Source organism: Equus quagga, unplaced genomic scaffold, assembly GCF_021613505.1.
Source record: "Equus quagga isolate Etosha38 unplaced genomic scaffold, UCLA_HA_Equagga_1.0 153_RagTag, whole genome shotgun sequence".
Lineage (NCBI taxonomy): Eukaryota > Metazoa > Chordata > Mammalia > Perissodactyla > Equidae > Equus > Equus quagga.
Window position 1 is genome coordinate 2,350,682 of NW_025796915.1, and position 16,201 is coordinate 2,366,882.

Below are 16,201 nucleotides of genomic sequence, written 5' to 3' on the forward strand. Positions count from 1 at the left end.
GAAGCCTATTGAGTCTGGCATTGAAATATTTGCAATTTGACCTTCAGGTGCCCTTTAGCGTGCTAAGTGCAGGACAAAGTTCCGTTTTACAATACGTGTGTGTGACAGAAACCAATAAATAAGTGGTACTGAGAGTTACACAACAATGTGTTTGTTATAAGTTATCCTGGCCAAAGGGCATCTGTGCCAAAGGCTGGCAGCAAAGTGGCACAGGAAGAGGGCCATCCTCCAGTCTTAACGCATACTTGGCCTTTGTAATTGGAAGGAAAAGAAATCTGGGAAACACTGTTTATCTTTTCCAAGGGAAATGTTTTTCTCTCCCAGTGGTCAAAGGCCAGTTTAATACAGAGCCAGGCCATTTGAGCTGAGTAAGCCAAGTGTTGAGACAGCTTATTCACCCAGGATTTCTCAATATTGTATTAAAGTATGAGGAAAGGGAAGAATAAGAGACAACTAAGCATGTTAGCTTGCCTTTCATTTATTTTATATTCTCCTATCTTTTCCTTGCTGACCTCTCAGAAATCTTTTTCATTCTCTACTTTCCTGGAACGTAGCTAGTCAGTGTATATTTGTCACATGAATGAGCGGGAGATCTGTATTCAGAGGGAGCATGAGGAAGTGCCTGGTACCCTCTAAAGACACAGCTCTGAATTTGGTTGTGAGTTATGTTTGTAGAGTCCTATGGCCACGCCAGCACTGGTTTCATATTTTGCTGCTTTTACCCTGTCTTCTCTCACATTGATCAATTGCTTGTCTTCATCTCTTGCTGTGATAGGTCCAGGATAGTTCATTGTCAGTTAATACTGGACATGACTGAACTCCTTTCCTCTGAAGCCCTTGCCTTATATTTTCTCTTGTATTATTGTTGACAACTTCATCTTCCTGTCCTTTTCAGTCACACAACACATTTGGCCTAGTTTTCGATGACTCCCTTTTTTTTCATAGTTAATTTTGAGTTGCCTTTTCTTTATAACCTCTTAAAACTCTTAACTTTTACTATTTGTTTGTTTTTTTGTTTGTTTGGTTTTTGTGAGGAAGATTGGCTCTGAGCTAACATCTGTTGCCAATCTTCCTCTTTTTTTTTCCTCCCCAAATCCCCGGAACATAGTTGTATATTCTAGTTGTAAGTCCTTGTAGTTCTTCTATGTGGGATGCCACCACAGCGTGGCTTGATGAGTGGTATGTAGGTCTGTGCCCAGGATCTGAACTGGCGAACTTTGGGCTGTTGAAGCGGAGCACGTGAACTTAACTACCACGCTGCCAGGCTGGCCCCTGGTTGGTTTTTTGATATGACTGTTTTTATTTCTTAATTCAGCACTGATTTTTTGTGCTTATGGTGGATCAGGCGTAGTGTTGGGTGACAGGTCTGAGTGACATAGTTCTGCCCTCTCTTGGCTTACAAGGTCCTTGGAGAGTTAGTGTAAGAACACAGATAACTACAGAACAAAGTAAGTAGTACAGGGTAGGTGCTGGATGAATTGTACCCACACTACTGCAAGTGATCAGAAGGAAGTGATTTTTAGCTGGAGTGATCAAAGGCAGCATGTTTGGGCTGAGTCTGTAACAATAAAAATGAGAAATAGCTTAAAAATTCGTAATAGACATGTTATATATCAATATGGTATAATCTATTTTGACCAAAAGGAAATACATCAAGATGTTAAGTGAGGGGCGGGCCCCGTGGCACAGCGGTTAAGTGTGCATGTTCCGCTTTGGCGGCCCGGGCTTCGCCAGTTCAGATCTTGGGTGCGGACATGGCACTGCTTAGCACGCCATGCTAGGTGTCCCACATATAAAGTAGAGGAGGATGGGCACGGATGTTAGCTCAGGATCAGTCTTCCTCAGCAAAAAGAGGAGAATTGGCGGCAGATGTTAGCTCAGGGCTAACCTTCAAAAAAAAAAACCCTGCTCCAAGATCTCCTTCTCCCCAGCCCCTGCCCCTTCATGTCTTCTGGGCCAATGTTGCTTCACATGCCCATGTTTAAATCAGTTATTAGCACCCCTTGATCAATTTAGAAATTAATCAGCTCCCTCACCTGAGAGGGGGGTAGCTATCTGAATAAAAATGGGTTTTATTCTGAGGGTTGAGGGGTCTGGATGTTGGACAGGCAATAACAGAGTCTGTTAACAGGGAAAAAAAACATTCACTCTAAAATTGCTTACCTGTGGCAAGGGCCTATTGCAAGTGCCATGTTGGAAAATGCAGTCAATTTGACTATTGAGTCTGCAGGAGTGATTTGGAATAATAGTAAAGGGATAAGTATAACATTAGGTGAGGACTGGGGTTATACTGGTATTGTTCACTGTTGACTCTGCACCTAGCACAAATCCTAGTAGATAGCAGATGCTTAATGAAAGTTTTTTGAATAAATGAATATAGAGAAATGCTGATCAGCATTCTCTCGTGAGTGAAATGGTATTTTAGATTCAGTCAGCAGTCTTGTGATTATAAATGCAGTTGGCTGAAATGAAGAGACTTGGGTAGACAATCCCATTCCTTTCTTCCAAATACACTATGATCAGCTTCAAAAGAATTATGCTTTGGCCTAAACAGTGCCTTAAAATAAGCCTGAAGAGGAAAACTACAGGCCAATATCACTGATGAACATAGATGCAAAAATCCTCAACAAAATTTTGGCAAACCGAATACAGCAATACATCAAAAAGATTATACACCATGATCAAGTGGGATTTATACCAGGGACACAGGGATGGTTCAACATCTGCAAGTCAATCAACGTGATTCACTACATTAACAAAATAAGAAACAAAAACCACATGATCATCTCAATAGATGCAGAGAAAGCATTCAACAAGATCCAACATTCATTTATGATAAAAACCTTCAATAAAATAGGTATAGAAGGAAAGTACCTCAACATAATAAAGGCCGTATATGACAAACCCACTGCCAACATCATACTCAACAGACAAAAACTGAAACCCATCCCTCTGAGAACAGGAACAAGGCAAGGGTGCCCACTTTCACCACTCTTATTCAACATAGTACTGGAGGTGTTGGCCAGAGCAATTTGGCAGGAAAAAGAAATAAAAGGAATCCAAATAGGCAATGAAGAAGTAAAATTGTCACTGTTTGCAGACGACATGATCTTATATATAGAAAACCCCAAAGAATCCATAGGAAAACTATAAGAAACAATCAACAGCTACAGCAAAGTTGCAGGGTATAAAATCAGCATACATAAATCCGTAGCATTTCTACATGCTATTCACGATCGCAACAAAAAGAATAAAATACCTTGGGATAAATTTAACCAAGGAAGTGAAAGATCCATACAACGAAAACTACAAGACTTTCTTGAAAGAAATCGATGATGACATAAAGAGACGGAAAGACATTCCATGCACATGGATTGGAAGAATAAACATAGTTAAAATGTCCATACTACCTAAAGCAATCTACAGATTCAACGCTATCCCAATCAGAATCCCAGTGACATTCTTTACAGAAATTGACCAAAGAATCCTAAAATTCATATGGGGCAAGAAAAGACCCCAAATTGCTAAAGCAGTCCTGAGAAAGAACAACAAAGCTGGAGGCATCACAATCCCTGACTTAAAACATACTACAAAGCTACAGTAATCCAAACAGCATGGTACTGGTACAAAAACAGGTGCACAGATCAATGGAACAGAATTGAAAGCCCAGAAATAAAACCACACATCTATGGACAGCTAATCTTCAACAAAGGAGCTGAGGGCCTACAGTGGAGAAAAGAAAGTCTCTTCAACAAATGGTGTTGGGAAAACTGGAAAGCCACATCTAAAAGAATGAAAATCGACCGTTCTTTTTCACCATTCACAAAAATAAACTCAAAATGGATCAAAGACCTAAAGATTAGGCCTGAAACAATAAGTCTTCTAGAAGAGAATATAGGCAGTACACTCTTTGACATCAGCTTCAAAAGAATCTTTTCAGACACCATAACCCCTCAGACGAGGGAAACAATAGAAAGAATAAACAAATGGGACTTCATCAGACTAAAGAGCTTCTTCAAGGCAGGGGAAAACAGGATTGAAACAAAAAAAAAACCCCCACTAATTGGGAAAAAATATTTACAAGTTATTTATCCGACAAAGGGTTAATCTCCATAATATATAAAGAACTCACACAGCTCAACAACAAAACATCAAACAACCCAATCATAAAATGGGCAAGGGACATGAACAGACATTTCTCCAAAGAAGATATGCAGATGGCCAATAGACACATGAAAAGATGCTCATCATCACTAAACATCAGGGAAATGCAAATCAAAACTACACTAAGATATCATCTTACACCCATTAGAATGACAAAAATATCTAAAACTAATAGTAACAAATGTTGGAGAGGTTGTGGAGAAAAAGGAACCCTCATACACTGCTGGTGGGAATGCAAACTGGTGCAGCCACTATGGAAAACAGTATGGAGAGTCCTCAAAAATTTAAAAATAGAACTACCATACGATCCAGCCATTCCACTGCTGGGTATCTATCCAAAGAGCTTGAAGTCAGCAATTCCAAAAGTCCTATGTACCCCAATGTTCCTTGCAGCATTATTTACAATAGCCAAGACATGGAAGCAACCTAAGTGCCCATCAACAGATGATTGGATAAAGAAGATGTGGTATATATATATACAATGGAATACTACTCAGCTGCAAAACAGAACAAAATCATTCCATTTGCAATAATATGGATGGACCTTGAGGGAATTATGCTAAATGAAATAAGCCAGCTAGAGAAGGATAATCTTTGTATGACTCCACTCATATGAGGAATTTAAAAATGTGGACTAAGAGAACAGATTGGTGGCTACCAGGGGAAAGGTGGGGTGGGGGGTGGGCACAAAGGGTGAAGTGGTGCGCCTACAACACGAATGACAAACATTAATGTACAACTGAAATTTCACAAGATTGTAACCTATCATTAACTCAATTAAAAAAAAAAAGCTACACTAAGATATCACCTTACACCTGTTAGAATGGCAAAAATATCCAAAACCAAGAGTGACAAATGTTGGAGAGGCTGTGGAGAAAAAGGAACCCTCGTACACTGTTGGTGGGAATGCAAACTGGTGCAGCCACTATGGAAAACAGTATGGAGATTTCTCAAAAAGTTAAAAATAGAAATACCTTATGACCCAGCCATCCCACTGCTGGGCATCTATCCTAAGAACCTGAAATCAGCAATTCCAAAAGTCCCATGCACCCCTATGTTCATCGCAGCATTATTCACAATAGCCAAGACATGGAAGCAACCTAAGTGCCCAGCAACTGATGATTGGATAAAGAAGATATATATATATATACACAATAGAATTCTACTCAGCCATAAAAAAGGACAAAGTCATCCCATTCACAACAACATGGATAGACCTTGAGGGTATTATGTTGAGTGAAATAAGCCAGACAGAGAAAGACGAACTCTGTATGACTCCACTCATAGGTGGTAGTTAACATAGAGACAAAGAGAACTGATCGGTGGTTACCAGGGGAAAGGGGGGTGGGGGGAGGGCACTAAGGGTGAAGTGGTGTACCTACAACATGACTAATAATGATGTACAACTGTAATTTTACAAGGTTGTTAACTATCATAATCTTAATGAAAAAAAAAAACCTGAAGTAGGTGAGTCATAATATTGATATTATTTCATTAGGTTTCTTGTACTTCCTCCTAAACATTTCTGTGACATTGATAAGAACTCTTGATTGGCTTACCTATTTATTGACTTCTACCATACCTACATATTATATATGTTAGATATGAGACATGAGTACAAATTAAAAATAATTAGATAAACATGAAGTAAATTATTTTACAGTAATATTTTACTGGTTCAAAATATGGTTCAATGGTTCAAAATAATTTTTGCTTATTAAAAATTAATATTTGGTTAGAACAGAGTGATTGTGGATCATTGACTTTTTGGGGGTCTGGGGGAAAGTGGTGGATATATGTATTACCTTGATTGTGGTGATGGTATCATAGGTGTATGCATATTTCCAAACTCATCAAATTGTATACATTAAATATATGCAGGTTTCTGTGTACCAGTTATACCTCAGTAAAGCTGTAAAACAAACAAAAATAGTGATACACCTCATGAGCAGATGATGCCCAGGCGCATCTTTTCTTGGCTCCCGGGGGTGAATCCAAAGCAATAATAGAACTTGGCTGACTTTGTTTCTTTAGTATTTTCTCCTTCTGCTAATTTTGTGGTTTTACTTTGTTTTTGGTTGGTTTACAGCTAAGCTGTCCCTATTGGGAGCAGCAGTGATTGAAAGTGTTTGGCTTTATGGTTTGAACACTTGGTGATCTCTGTGAAGGGATTAATGTTGCTAGATATCTAATCTCTGTTGGGTGGGAGACAACAGAGAATCTGGTTGATTAGCCTGTTTTTAGTCTTTTCTGTTCATCTACTTTGAGCTTCAAATCGTTTAAGATTTTCATGCCCACTGGGAGAAGATCAGCTCTTTGATATCTAGACTGCTGAGTGTTTATATTTCTGTGTTTACTCTTGACCCATGTCTGTGATTTTAGAAATGAATCTATAATCTCTCTTTCTCTGTATGTGTATGTGTCAGTAATTCAGAAAGGTCTTTACCTTTACAAATTAAAAAGGATTAGATAAACTGAAATGAACTGTTTTTACAGTAATATTTAATGATGGTTCAAAACATTTTTTACTTATTAAATACTAATATTTGGCTCAAACAGAGTGATTAACTTTGAGTCATTAACTTTTAAAATCTTGGTATATCACTAAGGAAAATAGTAATCGCACTACTTATTTCAGAAAACATTTAGTGTAGAGAATTGGTTAAGTAGGTGTTGGAAGACTAAAAAGGCTAAAGGAGATGTTGAGAGAAAAGAAACAACGGGAAGAGGTTGGGGTTATTAGAACCTTGAAGTTCAGAGAAGAGGCTTCACAGAGTTGATGCCAGTACTTCTGAGGGGGTGCAATGAGGCTGGTTCTGTCTGTGCATGCCAGAAGGAAAAGCTGGAGACTGGAACCAACTGCCAGGGCAGTGCTGGTGCCAATAGCAAGCAGACAAAAAGGAGAAGGCCCTTCTCCTTCCTCCTAGTCTCTTCAAGTATCTGCTACCACTGGTGGAACCTATCAGGAAGCTAGGTAAAGAAGGAAAAATGTAGTTTGTAGGGTTCCAGCCCTGCATCACAAGAGTGACTGTGGAGTTGAAAGACCGTAGTTTAATAAGTGACACACTTAATACTTTGAATGAGACAGAGATTCAAAGAACTGATCCCAGGTTCAGTTAATTTTTTAATTTTTCTTTGTCGTAATAGAAAGAATACCTCTGAGAGGCATGATGTATAGCAGAGTGAGCAGACTTTCTGTAAAGGGTCAAGTGTTAAATATTTCAGGCTTTGCAGGCCATAAGGTCTCTGTCTCAAATACTTAACTTCGCCTTTGTAACACAAAAGCAGCCTTAGCCAATATGTAAACAAATGAGTGTGACTGTGTTTCAATAAAACTTTACAGAAACAGGCAGTGGGTTAGGTGTGGCCCCAGGGCTATAGTTTGCAGACTTCTTTTTTTTTTTTTTTTTAAAGATTTTTTTTTTTATTTTTTCCTTTTTCTCCCCAAAGCCCCCCAGTACATAGTTGTATATTCTTCGTTGTGGGTTCTTCTAGTTGTGGCATGTGGGACGCTGCCTCAGCGTGGTTTGATGAGCAGTGCCATGTCCGCGCCCAGGATTCGAACCAACGAAACACTGGGCCACCTGCAGCGGAGCGCGCGAACTTAACCACTCGGCCACGGGGCCAGCCCCTATAGTTTGCAGACTTCTGATGTGGAGTATACACTTAGGGTGAAGTTAATCAGTGATGGTCCATATGGATTCATGTTTGGAATAACCTTGATCCTTTTTAATTTGGGAGGCCACCTTCTTAGAACTGAGTAGATGGATTTAAAAACCTCATTCTAGCTGAAGAAGGCCTATGAGAAGAACAGGGTAAGTGTTAACTCTGCACTCTCGCTCACTTAGGATTGCGTTATCAGTACTATCTTTAATACATAGTTTCTATGTAGGAATCTTCTTAAGCTACTTACTCATTTTTGTATGCTTTAGTTAAAAATTTGTATAGTTGCACAACAATGTGAATGTACTTACTACCACTGAACTATACACTTAAAAATAGTTAAAATGGTAAATTTTATGTTATGTATATTTAACTACAATAAAAAAAATTGATGTAAGTCTACTTGCATGGATATACTTCTTGTTATGGAACGTCACTCTTTCTTCAGATGTCTCAAATACTGGCAGTGATTGACTGGCATGAAACCTTATAAGAGTGCCAATTTCCATCTATACATTAAATTCATAAAGCTAGGGCCAGCCCCGTGGCCTAGTGGTTAAGTTTGTGCGCTCCGCTTTGGCAGCCCAGGGTTTTGCCAGACGTGGCACTGCTCATCAAGCCATGCTGAGGCGGCATCCCACATGCCACAACTAGAAGGACCCACAACTAAAAATACACAACTATGTACCGGGGGGCTTTGGGAGAAAAAAGAAAAATAAAATCTTAAAAAAAAATCATAAAGCTTAATTTCTTACTGTTTTTAGTTAAAAGGAAAAGTAAATAGAATATTCAGTATCTTCTTTCTGCATCCAAGTGGGTCATCCTGTACACTCCTGGGTATGCACATACCCACTGGAGAGACACTGCTAGGCTAGAGACCTGTTTGGTAATAGGATAGTTTGAATTAATATTGAGAGAGTACGTTGGTAATCTTGCAAACTAGACTTTTTCTCTAGTTCTTCCCCTACCAATATGTATTGCTAATGGTGTTATCCTGACCTTGTATTTTCATGCCTGCTCTCCCATTCCTAATCCAGCTCTGCTTTCTCATCCATGTTTCAGTGGCCCTTTATATAAACTTCTATTATAACTCTCATTACATTATGTTTTAGTTATTATATATCTCTCCTCCTCCTTTTTTGAGTAGCATGTCTGGGTTATATACTATATTCCAAGCACCTAGCTGTGGCACACAGCATGCTCTTGCTTAATGTTTTTATCAAATTATTGGAGCTAGAACTTAACCCATACTTTGACGAGCTTCTCAGTGGTTTATAATCTGAACTATTTATGGTGGCTCAGCCAACTCTTCCTCCTCTTCATAATTTTGGTCAGCCTTAGTTTTTTTTTCAGAGGCATAAATCTCATGGTTACTGCTAGCACAGCCCTTTTCCATACCAATATTTGGCATTAGGAAGACTTAGACATGAGTTACATTTGCGTAGTACACATCTTTCAGAATAATTATTATAACTAATCTTGCTGATATTGATTAATTTGTTAAACCAATATTTATTGACTGCTTGCTATGTGCTAGAAACCCTGCTGGGGATACCACAGTGAGCATTTTACATACAAGGAAATTGAGAAGTTGGGTAGCAGGTATAAGATTATATAGCATGTTGTGTAACACTTAAAAATGGTTAAAATGGTCAGGAGGCCACCTTCTTAGATCTTTTAGATCATGTTAATGACGGAACTGCAACTGGACCCTAGGTCTCCTGACTCATGGTGCATTGGGTAGAAGGGAGTTGCTGTGAGAAGAGTTAGAGCAGTATAGTTGGGATGCAATGTGTGAAGGGGTTTGCTTGTGATCATTCTAACCTCTACTTGAATATTTTCTGTAAAATTGAGGAGCTCAGTCTCTCAAAAGGAAGTACATTATGTTTAGTTAGACTGTGTTTGAGGTTCATTTGGCATACCAGTCATTTGGTCCACCCTTTGGGGTAGCCAGGTGGGGATCAGAGTATAAACTCAATTCAGGATTCTCTGGGAATGAATGGTTTGGAGAATTCTGTGGGGTCTTCCGGCTTGGCTGCTACAGGAGGAGTTGACTGATATGTGGTGGCCAAATAGAGACTCAGAGACAGAGGATACCTGGCTGCTCTGGTGTTGATGTGCGTCTTGGTGTGACCTCTACAGGATCAGGTCAATATAGTCTTTGTCCTTATTTAATGGTTTAGAAATTACTTACCCAGAAGTAATAAAATTCTGAGAAAAGAGATCACATTAACCAAAAGATCTAAAAACAAGTTTATAAGTCAAAGTACCAACTTCTAGTGGTAAATGTATATCTGGCTCAAGATCTGAAATCTGTCTAAATCAGGGATTCCCTCTTGCTGGGGTCTAGAGAACAAATTAAAAATCAGAAGGTTGCTTACTTTGTAAGCATAGAATTAAGAACCAGTTGAATGGTATCTTCCTGTGAACTTCAGATTATGAGTGCTTGGCCACTTTTTACGCTGGAAGTAATTCTCTCTTAAACAACTGCCACACATTCAGAATCAAACCACCCTGACCTGTGGGAGGAGATTGCTGTATTCCTGCCCTTCTGCTGCTTTTTTGATATTCAGTTGTCAAAAAAGCCTCATTACCAACTTCCTTATGAAGGGCAGAACTGGTTGCGATTTCCAGTACTGCTTGTTTCATATTCACTATTACTTGGGTAATATACAACGTCAGTTATTCCTTGAGATTTCTGGTAGTTTGTCCTAATATGATGATATGTGGTAGTGGGCCAGCCCTGTGGCCGAGTGGTTAAGTTCGCGCGCTCTGCTGCGGCGGCCCAGGATTTTGCCGGTTCGGATCCTGGGTGCGGACATGGCACTGCTCATCAAGCCATGCTGAGGCGGCATCCCATATGCCACAACTAGAAGGACCCACTTCTAAAGAAAAAAATTCTAAACTAAAAGAAATGTTAACTATGTACCGGGGGGCTTTGGGGAGAAAAAGGAAAAATAAAATCTTAAAAAAAAAAGTGTTAGTAAACCTAATATGATTTAAGAATAGCTTATCTTTACCATCTTCACTTTGATTCTTGTAACATACTCCATAAAGGACTAATGTATTGTGTTTTCCATTTCCATTGAGCACTTTCTGTGGGCACTCTGACTTTAGTCCCTCTTTTTTTCTCCAGGGTCATCTAGTAGCAGGCACCCAAATCAGGCAACTCCAAAGAAAAGTGGTTTAAAGAATGGCCAAATGAAGAGTAAAGATGACGAGTGCTTCGGGGATGATATTGAGGAGATCCCAGACACAGATTTTGATTTTGAAGGGAACTTGGCACTTTTTGACAAGGCAGCTGTGTTTGAGGAGATTGATACCTATGAGAGGAGAAGTGGTACCCGTTCCCGGGGCATCCCGAATGAAAAGCCTGCTCGTTACCGCCATGATGAGAACATCCTAGAGTCAGAGCCCATCGTCTACCGACGGATCACAGTGCCCCACAATGTGAGCAAGGAATTCTGCACAGGTGAGTTGCACCAGGTCCCACATTCCACTGGCCCTTCTTCCTTTTCTACTATGCTTGTAACAGAATGACCCAGATTCTGAGTCAGAGTCTTGCACTAGGAATTAAGTAAAGTGGCTTCGTGGTTATTATTATCTCTTGGGGATTGTGACCAGTACAGCATCCTGCCTGCCACTGTGGAGGGGCTAATTTTTCTACACGTCCATTTATATCCTGCAGCTGGCAGGATTTGGTCTACTGCTTATGAGTAACAACTAAAGACAGAATATTTTCTGTAAAATTGAGGAGCTCAGTCTCTCAAAAGGAAGTACATTATGTTTAGTTAGACTATGTTTGAGGTTCATTTGGCATACCAGTCATTTGGTCCACCCTTTGAGGGTAGCCAGATGAGAATGTCTAGATTCACATGATCAGATCTGTTTTCACTTTAGCTTCCCTGTTACTGCCTGTACATTTTACCAGAAGTTCAGCTCTGTTTTACTGATTGTTTGCTGGGGTAAAACACAGTTGGAGATGAATGGTTGAATCCATTGGTTGTAAATAGGGTTTCAGTAAATTACATTTGTTTACTCCACTGTCCTCATCTCCTGCTAGCCCTGGTCATTGAGAGTTGGCTAGTCATAATTCTCGTAGCAAGGTAGTAGTGCCTGTTTAGTTATATAGGTCACTGTATATAGTAGTCTAGTCTATTACCTCAGTGATTTTTAGGTTTCTTTTTTTTAGCATTAGAATCTTTCCTCAAACATATGGCATTTGAAGCAGATAAAAGCAGCTGTGGGAGAGGTGGTCTGCCTCATCCCTGTCCCTATCCTTTCCACCAAAACCACATTATTAACTGTGCTTCTTGGAATACAGTTTGAATACGATTGTTGTTGAATGATTTTAAGAGCTAAAGGGGGAATCATCATTTTAGTAATATAATATTCATTTTGGTTTGAAGTTTTGAATATAGGGAATATAAATCCTGAATGCTAGTAGCATTTGTAGGGAGAATTTTGGAGACAGTTTAATTACATTTAGAGGAAAATCAGAGACAATGGCATGGCTTTTTTGCAGACAACAGTATGGCTGTATTGTGTTTGGTTTTGCTGAGTACAGAAGCTTGAATGTGCTTTATATGTTAAAAACAAAAAAAGCAGACTGTCAGGCTAAGAAAGACTACTAAATTGTTTCTATCTTTCATTGGCAGACTGGCAGGCATGCCTCTATACTAAGGTAGTTTCCTTGAGTGGCACTGACAGTGTGACTTGCTGAACTCTTGATTTTTACCACCTGTGTAAAGTCAAACAGCCCTAGCTCACAATCACGCTTAAGTTTCCAGGGTTTAAGCTTTTCGAAGACTGCTATCATCAAGCAGGTCTGGTAGTATACTCAGATCCTGCCATCCATCCACCTCTGGCTGCTCCCCTTTTTACTGCCCTCAGTTGCAAAATAAGCTGCCTCTCCTGGTAGCTCTCTGAGCTGTGGTGGATGGGTCATGCAGTGGTGATTTCCCTGAAATTCCTGAGCTTGGGGAGATTATAGCCTGCCTTGGAGTAAAGTTCCCAAAATGGAGAGAATAACAGTGAAGATCAGGGAAGATTCTCAGATCCAAAAGAGGCCGAGAAAACATTTGCTAAAGTAGACACAAGGAGAGGTGGGAAATTTTTCCATCTACACACTTTACCTCCACACCTTGATCCTTGCACCTTATTTAATTTAATGACAGAAGTAAAAAGTTGCCTCCTCTCTTGTGAAATTATTTTTCCAGAATTGCCGTTAACAAACATACTACAAACCACACGTGCTAGTCCTTATCCAGTAAGTCACTCTGGTGGCTTGTGGTGTGCAGCGACTGGCTGCACTTTGCTGGTGATGATAGTGAGGGGACGAGAGGTCTCGCAGCCTCATATCATCTGGTTTTTCTCTGTGTTCTCAACAGTGAGAAGGAGTGGAAATAAAGTCCTTTTGCCAAGCAGGGTGTTTGCTGGAAATAGAGCTAGCAAGCAGTTGCCTTGCTGAGCAGCTTCTCCTACAGGTGATTTTTATCTCTGCCAGCTCCCAGGCACAAGCCTCAAAGCAGGTTTTTACTGAGTGGTATTCAGGTAGTGCAGAGCTGGAGACACTCTTCCAATTGGATCTACTATCCAAATGTTAGGATCAGAATAAGGCAAACCATCTGGAATATGTGGGGAAACAACTTAGAACCGTAAAATGTTAGTGTTAGGTTACTTGATCACCTAGTATAATTTGCTCCTTTATATAGATGAGGCCCTTGAGGCCCAGAGAGGTAGAGGCTCTTGCAAACCATATCCATCACATTTCCTCTCTTCTTCTGAATGTGGATAAGTTAGAGAGGAAGAAGAGTATATATAAGAAGAGAAGGGCAGTTTAATGGCAAAATAGACTATAGTCTTTTCTTTTTAGTATTCCCTCAGAAATGAACCAACTTACATCAGCACTTGTGGAGAGCGGCCTGGACAGCTCCCCAGTGTAGCCTTGCAGCATTCGTGTCCTAGAACCCCCAATACCTTTTTTTTTTTCCAGGAAGATTAGCCCTGAGCTAACTACTACCAGTCCTCTTTTTGCTGAGGAAGCCTGGCCCTGGGCTAACATCGTGTCCATCTTCCTCTACTTTATATGTGGGACTCCTAGCACAGCATGGTGTGCCAAGCGGTGCCATGTCCGCACCTGGGATCCGATCCGGCGAACCCCAGGCTGCCGAGAAGTGGAACATGCGAACTTAACCGCTGTGCCACCAGGCCGGCCCCTCCGCCCCCAATACCTTATCTTCTGCTAATCCTCAGAGTCGCAAAGGAAGAACAACATGTTTACTCCCCGTTGGATGGTGGCTTGGGTTTTAGGATTCTGACAGCTTGCTACTAGTGTCCTACACATGGACTGCATGCTAAGTGCTGTCAACAGTTTCTAAACCATTATTCTCTAGTTGCTCATACTCCTCTTGGCAATGCTCTGCCAACTGTGGGTGTGGATGTGGGTGTTTTGGGGGGGGGCAGTGTTATAAAAAGGCTGGTGATTGGAAAAACATGTTCAGGAAGCAATTAAATTTATCTCTTTGTTTAACCCAAATCTTTTCTCTCTGGAAAGCTCTTTTGGGTCTTTTGACAGTGCTGCTATCTCCAACATTCACAGATTGTGAGACATTCCTCCAGCTTGGACATACCTCGCTAAGTAATGGTGTCCAGTGATCAGCTACATGTGTGTTACATTTGGCTGTAAAATGCTAGATGTGTGTGAGCCCTCTGTGTTCAGTGGTGAGAGGTCCCCAAAGAGCAATGGTTAGGAGAGTGGTAAGGCTTCAGTGAAGAATCTTTGCTCGACACTCATAATGTTCTAAAAAGAGATGTTTAAGACATTTTGGGTCAGTCAGAACACTGTGCTTATTATGTGTAAGTCACCCTAAGATGGTCCTTACCTTCATGTTGTTAAAATGTACTTGGAGATGGAAAGATACTATATATGCCCAGAGTCCAGTGAGAGTGTGGACATTAAGAGCACTGGGTGTTGAGAGGCGGGGAGGGGTCCTAAAGGCTGGGCTGATCAGGGAAGTCTTCACAAAGGGAGCAGGACAGAAGCCTTGAAGCATGGGCAGGATTTTATCAGGCAGAGAGGAAGAGGAAGATGTTTGTGGGTAGGCTGGGCAGGTGCTGGTGAATAGTGTGAGTAAAGGGCTGTGTGGGAAATTAGCCATTGTCTGGTTTGGCCAGGACAGAGTTTGTGTTGGGGGTAGGAGGAATTAAAAATAGCTTTGGGGGCTGGCCCCGTGGCCGAGTGGTTAAGTTCGCACACTCTGCCTTGGTGGCCCAGGGTTTCACTGGTTTGGATCCTTGGTGTGGACATGGCATCCCTCATCAGGCCATGCTGAGGCGGCATTCCACATAGCACAACCAGAAGGACCCACAACTACAATGTACAACAATGTGCGGGGGGGCTTTGGGGAGAAGAAGAAAAGAAAGAAAGAAGAAAAAAGAAGATTGGTAACAGATGTTAGCTCAGGTGCCAATCTTTCAAAAAAAAAAAAAAGCTTTGGACCAGAGCACAGAGAACCTTGTGTGCCAATGTTATCCTTGTCCTGTGGCCATGGGGAACAACTGAAGGATTCCGAAAATGACATGATCCAAAATCTCTTTTAGGAAGACTTTTAGTCTTTAGGAAGACTGGTCTCATGGGAGGATTCAGGATAGAATGAGAGGAGAGAGAGACCAGAGCAGAAGACCAGTTAAGTTAGGCTCATGTCATGACTAACGTACCAGGGATTTGGGTCTCTGAATGGAAAGGAAGACGAAGGTGTGAGAGAAATGACAAAAGGGAATTTGATAAGATTTGGTGATTGAAAATAGGTGGGAAAGGGTTGAGTGAGTAAAAGGGTTCAGAGGCACTGGACCTGTGGGGCAGGAAAAATGGCAGGGAAATGAGGTATGTAGCCAAATGAAGGCTACGGAGCCTGTTTCCTTATCTGTAAAGTGGCGTAATACATGTCAATTAAAGGAGATCATGTGGAAAAGCAGCTGGCAAAATGCTTGGCATGTAATTGTTATTCAATCAGTATTTGACTCTAAATGTGAATTGGAAAGGCTGCCTCAGTAAGGTTATTTTAAAACATCAACCTTTACAGAATTTCTGTGTCAGGCACCATTCTAGATACTCTGGGTAAGTCATGGTCCGTCACCTCAGGGGCCTTAGAGTATAGGATAACCAGATGTATAAACAAACAAATAATAGATGTGTGTACAAGGTTTAGAGGTGGCAGAAAGGGGAGGATAGGGGCCTGATTCAAGAGAAGCAACATGATTATAGCCAACATCATAATATGAAATGTTCTTTGGGTATTTACTATGTCTCAGGCCCCATTCTAAGCACTTCATGTGCTTATCTCAGTAAATTTTCATGGCATTTCTATGAGGT

At 40.7% G+C, this 16,201-nt stretch overlaps 1 protein-coding gene across 4 annotated transcripts in view; it reads left to right on the forward strand.

The window, feature by feature from the left end:
* The window catches only part of LOC124233065 (enhancer of mRNA-decapping protein 3), a 59,954-nt gene that overhangs the window by 27,325 nt on the left and 16,428 nt on the right, over window positions 1-16,201 (forward strand). For all 4 annotated transcript variants that reach the window (XM_046650130.1, XM_046650128.1, XM_046650129.1 and 1 more), the window contains one exon: window positions 10,964-11,299. In XM_046650130.1, coding sequence (XP_046506086.1) covers window positions 10,964-11,299 — 336 coding nt within the window. The remainder of the gene's footprint in view (window positions 1-10,963; window positions 11,300-16,201) is intronic.